This window comes from Leucopleurus acutus (genome assembly GCF_964270905.1).
Source record: "Leucopleurus acutus genome assembly, chromosome: 20".
Classification (NCBI taxonomy): Eukaryota; Metazoa; Chordata; class Mammalia; order Artiodactyla; family Delphinidae; genus Leucopleurus; species Leucopleurus acutus.
This window is the reverse complement of record NC_139162.1, coordinates 46212393-46224240: the sequence shown is the minus strand read 5'-3', so window position 1 is coordinate 46224240 and position 11848 is coordinate 46212393. Positions and strand designations below refer to the sequence as shown.

The following is an 11848-nucleotide window of genomic DNA, read 5'->3' as shown; positions in this document are numbered from 1 at the left end:
GACCTTGAACCAGTGACTTCTCCCCAGCCGGTTTCCTCTGCATACAACATAAAATAGTACAACCCCGTGGTGGTGTGGCAATTCAGATTATACAGTCAGCGCTTAATGTTGGTGGGCCTATATTCCCATTCCCGTACATGGATAAATTCAGTAGTAACTTTTTTCTTTTATTTTTTAATATGTATTATTTTTAAATTTATTTTGGGCTGCATTGGGTCTTCGTTGCCGCTCGCGGGCTTTCTCTAGTTGCGGCCAGTAGGCTTCTCATTGCAGTGGCTTCTCTTGTTGCAGAGCACTGGCTCTAGGCGCGCAGGCTTCAGTAGCTGTGGCTCGGTGGCTCTAGAGCGCAGGCTCAGTAGTTGTGGCCCATGGGCTTAGTTGCTCCGTGGCATGTGGGATCTTCCCGGACCAGGGCTGGAACCCATGTCCCTCGCATTGGCAGGAGGACTTAACCACTGTGCCACTAGGGAAGCCCCCTGTTTTTTTTTTTTGTTTTTTTTTTTTGTTAATATGGTAAAAATGCATGATTGCAAACTTGCAGAGCTGCAGTTATTCTGCCATTATGCCCTTAGACATTCATCTGTCTTCAATTTCTCCACCATTATGAAACAGCTGTGGTGAATTCTGTACAGAATGTCCAAGAGCAGCGTGAACCATTTTCTTAGCCCGGGTATCTACTGGTCCAAAAGTTCCATGACCGAATCACTCTAATGGCCGGCGAACCTAGAAGGCTGTTTCCGGTTGCCCTTGGTAAAGATGGCGAGAAGAGGACCGTCACCGGGGTCAGGCTGCGAACCCGATGCCCTCACCAAACATGGCGGCCCTTTGTGCCCGCCCCCTTAGCTTCCTCCTGTCGGTTTACTCCAGCGAATCAGTAGCTATGGCGGCGGTGATACCGGCTTCTCGGAGGCTCCGCAACTTGCTGACCTGTCGTGAGTCACCTCTTCACCTTTGGGGGTCCGTTGAGCTTTCGTGCTGTCATAGCGACAGTCGGACGGGGAGGCCTGTCCCGGGTCTCGCAGGGTCCGAGCCCCTTATTAAACTCAGAGGTCCGTGTGCCCCCATCCAAACGGCCTGTGTCTTACAATCGGGTCGCTGACGGCTCAGTGTTCCCAACCTGGAGTCAGTACCACGATCACGGGTCTGAAGTGTTCCTCATACTGAGGCCACTGATAAGTGCGCCCTAATCTTAAAGTCTGTATTTCCCTAAACCAAGGCCTCTAACAGGACTGTGTTCCCCAATCTAGTGTCACTGAGATGTGTGCCCTCTGCTCTTGAAAGTGCTGTGCCCCCAATCTGGGGTCATCAATGGCTCTCCCTTCCTTCATCTCCCCAGGATTGACAGCCCGCACCAACCTGGGTCTCAGCCTTAACCTTCATCCCTTGAGTTCCTTTGCGCAAGATGAACCCTCCAAAGCAGCCCCCGAGGAAGCCCCAGGCCACAGCTATGAGTCCCTTCGGGTGACATCTGCCCAGAAACACATCCTGCATGTGCAGCTAAACCGGCCGGAGAAGAGAAACGCCATGAACAAGGCCTTCTGGAGGTCCGGCCTGCAGATTCTGGAGACCTGCCTGCAGGAGGAGGCAGGGGCTAAGGGACTGGGCAGGGGTGGGCCGAGGGCAGGGGATTCCCACGCCAGACATAGCCCTTCCCCCTTTCCCCCACAGCGAGATGGTGGTGTGCTTCAACAAGATTGCAGAAGATGCTGACTGTCGTGCTGTGGTGATCTCTGGCGCAGGAAAAATGTTCACTTCAGGTACGAGGTGCTCTCCACACCCACCCCTGCCAGTCTCCCCTGCTCCTGAGAATAGAGTAATGCTTCATAATTAGTGTTTTAAGCAGCTTCTAACTTCCACTTTGATCATTTTCAAATACAGAAATTAGTCCATGGGACTTCCCTGGCAGTCCAGTGGTTAAGACTGCACGCTTCCACTCCAGGAGGCATGGGTTCATCCCTGGTCGGGGAACTAGGACCCTATATGCCGCACGGTGCAGCAAAAACAAAAGAAAAGAAATTAGTCCAACAGAACATGACAGGATCATCGGCTCTAAAGTCAGGGTTTTCATCCTGAATCTGTGGCCTTGATCAAGGCCTTTAATCACCCAGAATCTGTTTTTTTCTAATGTCAGTAAAGCGTGTTGTAATAATTACACGCTTTCTGGCAATTCCCTGGCAGTCCAGTGGTTAGGACTCAGCACTTTCACTGCAGGGGCCCTGGTTCAATCCCTGGTCGGGGAACTAAGATCCTGCAAGCTGCGAGTGGCGTGGCCAAAAATAAAAAATTGCATGCTTTCGTGCAATTAATTACTCAGTCCACATGAACTGATTTCCAGTTACACGTCTGTTAGATCTTTTGATTGTCCCGCAGGTCTTTTCTTCAGGTTGGATAGTTTCCATTGACCAGATTCATTGACTCCTTTGTCACCTCTGTTCTGCTGTTAAGCCCATCCAATGATTTTTAAAAATTTCAGATAAGGCATACCTCAGAGATATTGTGGGTTCAGTTCTAGACTACCACAATAAAGCGAATATAGCAATAAAGCAAGTCACATGAACTTTTTGGTTTCCCAGTGCATGTAAAAGTTACATTTACACTATACTGTAGTCTATTAAGTGTGCAGTAGCATTATGTCTAAAAAAAAAAAGTACAGGGGCTTCCCTGGTGGCGCAGTGGTTGAGAGTCCGCCTGCCGATGCAGGGGACACGGGTTCGTGCCCCGGTCCAGGAGGATCCCACGTGCCGCGGAGCGGCTGGGCCCGTGAGCCATGGCCGCTGAGCCTGCGTGTCCGGAGCCTGTGCTCCGCGACGGGAGAGGCCACAACAGTGAGAGGCCTGTGTATCGCAAAAAAAAAAAAAAGTACTTACCTTAATTAAAAGGTAATTTATTGCTAAAAAATGCTAACCATTTGACAATGCAGGGTTGCTAGAAACCTTCAATGTGTAAAAAACACAGTATCTGTGGGACTTCCCTAATGGTTCAGTGGTTAAGATTCACTGTTTCCAATGCAGGGTTGCATGGGGCATGGGTTCGATACCTGGTCAGGGAACTAAGATCCCACATGCTGTGTGGTGCAGCCAACAAATCAAAAGGAAAAACAGTATCTGTGAAGCGCAGTAAAATGAGGTATGCCTGTATTGTACTTTGCAGTTCTCAAATTTCCATTTGGTTCTTTTTTATATTTTCCATTTCTCTGCTAAAGTTTCATATCTTTTTGTTTGTCACAATCATATTTTTAAAAAAATATTTATTTGTTTATCTTTGGCTGCATCGGTTCTTAGTTGCTCGCTCGGAATCTTCATTGCCGCGTGCAGACTTCTCTCTGCTTGTGGCCCGCGTGCTCAGTAGTTGTGGCTTTCGGGTTTAGTCGCCCCTCGGCATGTGGGATCTTCGTTCCCCAACCAGGGATCAAACGTGAGTCCCCTGCATTGAAAGGCAGATGCTTAACCGCTGGACCACCAGGGATGTCCCACAACCATATTTTTCTTTGCATCATTGACCGTAGTTACAATGGCTGTTTTCAAATCCTTGTCTCCTAATTCCAACATCTGGGTCCCCTTGGCGTCAATCTCTGTTTCTTATCTTTTCTCTTGAAAAAAAATGGGTCTCATTTTCCTGTTTCTTTGTTTTCAGAGTAAGCTTAGATTGTATCCTGGATATTGGACTATGGGAGAAAATGATGTGGAAATTCAGGATCCTATTACATAATTCCAGAGTGTTGAGTTTCCTGTTTTAGCAGCTGAGTTGGAGTCAGTGTTTTAAATCTCTTTGCTGGGCTGCCTGCCTGCTTCATGGGTCAACAAGAGATTTGGGCAGAGCTTATACACAGAACCTGGGGCTCCCCTCTCTGGCTCTCTGCTTTCTGGAATGTCCCCCCCTCACTTTCTATCAGCTGAGGTCACCCTGGGCTCTGTTTGTCCTTTGGTTCTTCAAGCACAACTTCAGCCTGCCCTCAGGTTAACTTTAAAAACAGGTAACTCGGCCAGTCACTTCTTCCAGAGTCTGCCAGGTGCCTTCAGGTAATTGGATCTTGTCCAACAAGGGCACCTAGTTGGCACCTGTAGGAGGGTCCATACCAGAAGTGGAAGGTCACATACACTGATTTCTGCCCAGGGCCCAGCCTAATGTTGGGGTCCCAGTGGCGACTGAGGCAGCCCCAGGCCCTGCCCTCATGGAGTTTCCAATTCAGTGGGGAAGACAGACAGTAAACAATGTATTTCTTTCTTTTTTTTTTTAATTTGCTTTCAAATATTTTATTGGAATTCTTTTGATAAGACCAAGTAAAGGCCACCTAAATGATTTTGGCCCCCAAATTTCTAGGCAGTCCCCTCTCCCCACCCCAGGAGGTTGACAGCTGCTCACACAGGTTAAGGCAGGGAAGATGTGGAGTTCCGAGGGTCTGTCCAACACCAGGTAGAGGACACCCTTTGTGTCAGCAGAATTCACAGTACCCAGGTAAAAGGTGCGCTGCTCTCCACTTCTTATCACAGCCTGTTAATGAAGTGGCAGGAACCATTACCGGGGCATCCCAGCTATCCCAACAGCACTTCTCCAAGAGGAGAATTCCAAACCTTAGGCCTTCAGTCACCAGGCTAGCCCTGAATCTCTGTGAAGGGACACTGCCCTGGCTGGGCTTCCAAAAGCTCTCCTGCTTTATTCAAGAATAACACAACAGTGGACGTCTTAAACACCCTCGAGGCGCTCAGGAGCCTCCTTCAAGAATCAGGGGCCTGGGGCTTCCCTGGTGGCGCCGTGGTTGAGAGTCCCCCTGCCGATGCGGGGGACACGGGTTCGTGCCCCGGTCCGGGAGGATCCCACATGCCGCGGAGTGGCTGGGCCCGTGAGCCATGGCCGCTGAGTCTGTGCGTCCGGAGCCTGTGCTCCGCAACGGGAGAGGCCACAGCAGTGAGAGGCCCGCGTACCGCAAAAAACAAAACAAAACAAAACAAAAAAGAATCAGGGGCCTGGGAAGAAACCAATGAGTCAGCAGAAGCCAGGGCGACTCCAGACGAGCGCCCCCTGCTCTGAGCTGGGTCAGTTCCGAGCAGTGGCGTCACAGAGACATCAGGCGCTCTAGTCTGTAATGACAGTTCATTCTGCTCAGACAATGCATTTCTTTCTGTTTCGTCTGTTAACATCTCTGCACGTCGTGTCCGTTGTTTTCTTTCTACCACTCTCTCTGTTCTCCTTCATTCCTTTGTTCATCCATTCAACATTCCAGTGCCAGCCCCCTTCCTGGGTGCCGCGGACCTAGAAACAGAAAGCAGCCCCTGTTTCTGAGCCCTTTCCCTCGTGGAGTGCAGGATGAGGGTTCATGTGTAGCCGTGCCAGGCCTGGGGTCCTCATCTTTCAGCTCACAGCTGATTGTGGCCGTCTCGTCCCATTTTCAGTCTGAAGGCCAGAAAGAAGAAACTCAACTTAATTAGCAGTTTCAATGATAGAATGAAACTACTAATTTAAAAAAAAAAGAAAAAAAGAACTAGCCCACACTTATTTACATTTGTGGAGTGTCTCTGAGCACCTTACATGTATTAATTCTCACCACGACCCTATGAGACAGGCTCAGTCCCCATCCCCATTTGATAGGTGAGGAAACTGAGACCCAGAGAGAGGAAGAAACTTGCCCAGTTCTCACTGCTGGGATTTTTGAACATGGGCTGCCTTGCTGCAGAATCCTTGCTCTTCACGGCTAAGTGACTATGGCCCAGGTGTCTGACAGGCTGGTTCAAAGTATGCCTAGCCGGAGGAGCCCGCCACCTCCCACCCCTGCCAGCCGCACACACCTTCACCTCTCTGTGGTCTCATCTGAAGAAAAGGGAGATGCTGTGAGCCCCCACCTCATCAGGTTGCCGTGAGGATGAAACGAGTTAATAGGCACAAAACAGTAATTCATGTGGAACTTTTATTAATGTAGCTGCTATTATTATTTTTAAAAATAAATTTATTTATTTTTGGCTGCATTGGGTCTTCGTTGCTGCGCGCGGGCTTTCTCTAGTTGCAGCGAGCGGGGGCTGGCTACTCTTCATTGCGGTGCGCGGGCTTCTCGTTGCGGTGGCTTCTCTTGTTGCAGAGAACGGGCTCTAGGTGCGCGGGCTTCAGTAGTTGTGGCACGCAGGCTCGGTAGTTGCGGCTCGCGGGCTCTAGAGCGCAGGCTCAGTAGTTATGGCTCACGGGCTTAGTTGCTCCGCGGCATGTGGGATCTTCCCGGACCAGAGCTCGAACCCATGTCCCCTGCATTGGCAGGCAGGTTCTTAACCACTGCGCCACCAGGGAAGTCCCCGTAGCTGTTATTATTGATGATTATAAATAAGTTAATTGTGATGACGAAGGAGATCTGAAACACTGAGGTTCCCAGGGAACGAGATAGGGGACCTCTCCGGAATGACTTCTGACTCTGGAGGGGGACACCTTGTACCGTGGTCTGGGGCCGTTTATTCCAAGGGGTTGCAGACACCCGCGTCTGCAGATCCAGGTAGGGCAGATAAACCAGCAAAAACAGCGGGAGGAGGTGTGGCCAGGTGCCAAGCTGGGCTTGTTCTGGGGGTAAGCGTGGCTCCTACTGAGTCATACAAGCTGTGCAGGCCTAGTGGGGAGCTGGCAGATGTCTGCAGGCTGATGCAGGCGCTTCTGGCCTCGGCTGAGACGGAGTGTATAATAATAGTAACTGTGGTGATGCCATTACGTGCCAGGCATCGCTCAAAGCGCCTCTGGGCTCTGTCACTTGAATCCTTGCAGCCCCATCAGCTCTCGGGAGGATTTTAGGCTCATTTTACAGAGCAGAAACCCGAAACCCAAAGGATGGAGTGACCTGGCCAGGGTCACACAGAGGAGTTCTGTCTTACCCATATTTAACTTGCACAAATTCAGCTCTACCCTGAGTCAACACTCCTGTGTTCTCGTTCATTTAAATAAGCCTGTGCAGGCACCAGAGCCTCAGAGAGTCAGGGGTGTGGCTGAAGGTGGGGGTGACTTTTCAGGTTTGTCAAATAGCATTGTTCAGAGGACAGGCGAAAGGATGAGAGTGATTCACCTCGGGAAGAAGAAAATTCTGCTCAGAACAACCCCGTAGCTCCACCTCACTCAGAGTCAAAGTCAAAGTCCTCCTCTTGGCCCACAAGGCCCCACAGAGTCTGCCTCTGTCACCTCTCTGACGTTGGCTTTTCCTGCTTTCCCCCTTTCTCACTCCACTACGCTGGCCTCAGTGGTCCTCCACACAGACACCGGGGGCATTCCTACCGCAGGGCCTTTGCACTGGCCGTTCCTGACATGTAGAACTCTCTTATCCCAGATATCCCTACAGCTCCCTCCCTTGTGGTCCTTCAGATCTTTATTCATATGTCACTTTTTCAGTTAAGAGGGTCCCTGACCACCCTACTTAATACTCCAGAGCCCTCTCTGTGCATGTGCACGCACGCACACACACACACACACACACACACACACACACACACACACTCCATTCCACTTCCCTCCTTTAATTTTCTTTTAGTACTTATTGCCACCTGACAAAATGTATCTTCTTACCTGTTTGTTTCCCATAGAAGGGCAGCTCCATGGGGGCAGAGATTGTTGTCTGTCTTGTTCACTTATTGAGCACCTGCTGTGTGCTAGGCCCTGGTAGGCACTGGGGATACAGTGGTGGGCAAAAAAGCCAAACTCCTTGGGGGTGGGGAGATGGGGAAGACAAACTCCTCCGCTCATGGAGCTCACATCCTAGAAAGGGAGACAGGCACTAAACGAGATAAGCATACAGTTATGTGGTAACAAGAAGGCAGTGCGGGAGATATGGCCAAGAAAGGAGGTGAAAGGTGACAGGCTGCAATTTAGCCAGGGTGCCCAGAGGAGGCCTCTCTGAGGAGGTGACCTTTGAACTGTGGCCTGATCGCTGGGGAAGGGCTGTTCTAGGCAGAGGGAGGAGCAGGCACAGAGGCCCTAGGAAGCGAATGTGTTGTCGGAATGGCTGATGGAGGCCTGCGTGCCCAGTGGCATAGGCTGGAGATGATGCTTGTGCAGGGCTGGTAAGGTCTTGGCAGAAGACCTGGCATTTCATTCTAAGTAAGAGGGATGGGGGGCGTCGGGGAGAAGCGAGGGCCCTGAGGTGATCACAAGTGCCCTCTGGCCGCATGTGGGGAACAGACTGTGGCGGCAGGTCAGTGGAGGAAAGGTCAGGCTTGGGATTGTCTTAAAGTTGGAGCCACAAAAATTTCTCCATTTCCGAGCTTCCTGTCTCAGGAAACATCACCACCTTTGACGCAGTTGCTCGTGCCCAAAACCTTGACCTCCAGGCCATCTGGCATCACAGTGAAAAGCACGGCCCCTGGAGCCGGCTGCATAGTTCTGGGCTTGAAATCGCAGTGCCACTGCTCACAAGCCAGTGTGACCTTGGGCGTGTGATTTAAGCTCCCCGTGCCTCAGTTTCTCCCCCAGGAAAATGGAGGTAGTAATAGGACCTACCTCAGAGGGTCATTGTGAGGCTAAGGTGAGCAAAGACTCGATATACATTAGCTTGCCTTGTCTTCACACCCCAAAGGCAGTCCCTCCTGTGTGAGTTGCTGCCTCCGCCGTGGTGGTTTGCGTGGCCTCTGAACCCTAGCCAGGGCAACGGGTTGGACCTGGGCGGCTAGGTGAGCCTCCCCAGATCTCCCCACCAGGTATCGACTTCGTGGACATGGCTTCAGGCCTCCTTCAGCCCGCAGGAGACGACGTGGCCCGTATCAGCTGGCACCTCCATAGCCTCCTCAGCAGATACCAAGAGACCTTCAGCGTCATCGAGAAGGTGACCCTGGGAGGCTAGCAGGGCAACCCCCTTCCTGCCGCCCCTGGACCAGCCTTGACCCCGCCCCTCCTGTCCCCTTCCAGTGCCCTAAGCCGGTGATTGGCGCCATCCATGGGGGCTGCATTGGTGCAGGTGAGTCTGCAGCCACCCACCCAGATCTGCTGCCAGTTAGACTTTGGCCCGAGGTGCAGCCCCACAGTCTGGGCGGGGAGGGGAGCAGTCCTGTGGTTGTTTAGTGTCCCTGGCCTCTGCTTCCCAGGAGTGGATCTTATCACTGCCTGTGACATCCGGTACTGTACCCAGGATGCTTCCTTCCAGGTGAAGGTGAGCCATCCTCCCGAGCTGCTTCCTTGGGCCCTGCTTAGAGCTGGGAAATGAGTGACAGAGACAGGTCAGAGCAGGGGTAGAGCAGGGACAGAGCAAGCTAAGGGGGTGGGCGTGAGTCTAGACGGCTTCATGGAAGAGTTAGTTAGAACTGAACCTTAAAAAGTAACCCTTGGGACTTCCCTGGTGGTCCAATGGTTAAGACTCCGCGCTTCCAAGGCAGGGGGCGCGTGTTTGATCCCTGGTCAGGGAACTAAGATCCCACGTGCCACAGGAGCAAAAAAAAAAAAAAGAAAAGAAAAGTAACACTTGGCCAGGGAGGAAGTCAAGGGTAGGCCATGCAGTCAGTGTGAGGTCAGGAGTGAGTAAAGTTGTCAGGGAGGGGTTGAGGCTGGGGGCGCTGCTTGGCGTCAGTGCTGGAGGGGGCGGGAGGCACGATGGAGCTCATGGTTGGGGGTGGGCAGGGCAGGGATAAGCAAGGCTTCTGTCTGGAGATAGATGCAACTGACCTCAAAGAATTGGGAGGGCAGAAGAATTGGAAGGTGGGCTGTATTCTAGACCGAAGGAACCTACATGGGCAAAAGTACGTGGATGGGAATGAAACGGGGTGTTTGGAATGGGAGTCTCTGAGGTGGGGGTGGGGTGGGACCTCTGCAGTAAATGCGGAATTTCATTGGCATTGAGGTTGCATGGGGGACAGTAGTGGGCAGAAACTAAGCACGGACAGGATTGCTCCCCCCAGGAGGTGGACCTAGGTTTGGCAGCGGATGTGGGAACCCTGCAGCGACTGCCCAGAGTCATCGGGAACCAGAGGTGGGTGAGAGGAGCCTGGGGGAGGGGACGGCAGGACATCTCCTAGACCTGGGATGACTGCCACCCCCGACACGCTCTGCCCTCTTGCAGCCTGGTCAACGAGCTGGCCTTCACTGCCCGCAAGATGATGGCTGACGAGGCCCTGGACTGTGGGCTGGTCAGGTAGGGGCTGAGGCCTGTGCTGGGTAAGAGCTCAGGGGCAGCCAGACCTGGGTGGGGCTCTCTGGATCCCCGAGTACCTTAACTCATGGATTCCAAGTGGCCTCCTCTCTCTGGGTGGTCTGGAGTCTACTGCCCTGCTCTGATTGGTCCATTTCACTGCGGTATCTTCCGTTTTCTACTGTGATTGGCCACTTGTTCATCCATGAGAGGGAGAGGAGAGCTCTTCTCAGACCGCCGACTGCAAATGCCTTTCATCCTCAGCCGGGTCTTCCCAGACAAGGAGGTCATGCTTGATGCGGCCTTCGCCCTGGCAGCCGAGATTTCCAGCAAGAGCCCCGTGGCGGTGCAGAGCACCAAGATCAACCTGCTCTACTCCCGCGACCATTCGGTGACAGACAGCCTCAACTTCATGGTGAGACTCTCCGTCCGACCAATCACATCCCTTCTCTGATCCCAGAGCAACCAATCAGGGCACAGCGGCCCCTTGCAGGCCTTGTCCTCTGACTGGTGCGCTGCTATCTCCTATTTTTCATTGGTCCAATTAAAATCTTCCCGTATCCTTTCCATTCCCCGCCGCCGTCTTTATCCAGAAATCCTGGAACATGAGCATGCTGCAGACAGAGGATGTCGTTAAGTCTCTCCAGGCCTTAATGGAGAAGAAGGAACTGAAGACCATCACCTTCTCCAAGCTCTGAGAGGCCCTTCATCCCAGGTCCTGGCCCAGGGTCTAGCTTTGTCCCGTCTCATGACTGCGCTTCCTCATTCACAGAGAGGGAGGATTAGTGAAGATGGTCCCCCTCGCTGTCTTCTTTGCTAGTCTCCCTGTTTTCATGCCTTGTCTTCGCCCCACGAACAATAAAGCAATATAAAGAAGCCGGTGTCCTTATTGGAGAGAGAGGCGAGGCAGAAAGGGGGTTAACATGATGATCCTGGGGGCTCCAAAGACCACGGTTGTGCTGAAAGTTGGGGACAGAGATATGACCAATGGGCATGGAAGCCATGCAGGTGATGACCATTCAGAGTGGCAGTGGGCAGGCCAGGGCTGGTAGCAAGTCACGTGGAAGGCCACAGACGGTCTTCCTGCCTGCCCCAGGCTCGTGGGCGGCATTTCCCCTGCCTGGCCCCCACTCACGATACAGCATAGTAGGTTCCGGTGCTGGAGTCTGGCTAGGGTTCTGCTGCTACCCAGTCTTGAGCCAACTGCCTCACTTCTCTAAGCTCTGAGTTCTCTTTTCCATATATAATCCCAACCTCCTGGAGAATTCCCGGGCGGTCCAGTGGTTAGGGCTTTCACTGCAGCGGCCCGGGTTCAATCCCCTGTGGGGGAACGAAGATCCCGGAAGCTGCGTGGCGTGGCCAAAAAAATAAATAAATAAACCAACGTCCTGGATTTACGTTTGGAATGAGGGCAAGAGACCAAGCATTAATTTACGAGGTATTATTTTCCTTTTTTTCTTTTTTTTCGGCCGCGCCGTGCGGCTTGTGGGAGATTTGTGGGATCTCAGTTCCCCTGACCAGGGATGGAACCCGGCGCCACGGCAGTGAAAGCACGGAGTCCTAACCACTGGACCACCAGGGAAGTCCCCAAGCATTAATTTAGTGTCTCCTATATGCCACGTCCTGTTATGAATATTTATTAACTTAGTAATTCCTTTCAAGGACCCTATGAGGTTAATACTATTAATATTCCCTATTTAACAGATGGGCAAATGGGCAAATTGAGGTTAAACCACTGACGCAAGATCAAACAGCGAAGAAGCGGCAGAGGAAGGA

General features: G+C 52.1%; 1 protein-coding gene across 2 annotated transcripts; it reads left to right on the top strand.

Moving 5' to 3' along the window:
* Positions 1–799: 799 nt before the first annotated feature.
* ECH1 (enoyl-CoA hydratase 1) lies at positions 800–11201 on the top strand (the record flags this gene model as incomplete). Of its 2 annotated transcripts, none has more annotated exons than XM_082862118.1 (10): positions 800–932; positions 1337–1544; positions 1669–1757; positions 8652–8776; positions 8860–8908; positions 9036–9100; positions 9843–9913; positions 10004–10075; positions 10337–10487; positions 10666–11201. In XM_082862118.1, 10 exons carry the CDS (start codon positions 800–802, stop codon positions 10768–10770), a joined length of 1068 nt encoding a protein of 355 aa, XP_082718244.1. In that variant the 3' UTR covers positions 10771–11201. The 2 variants fall into 2 exon arrangements, with proteins under 2 accessions (XP_082718244.1, XP_082718245.1); XM_082862119.1 differs by having other exon boundaries at positions 867–932; positions 9039–9100; positions 10666–11200.
* Between the last annotated feature and the right edge of the window lie 647 nt (positions 11202–11848).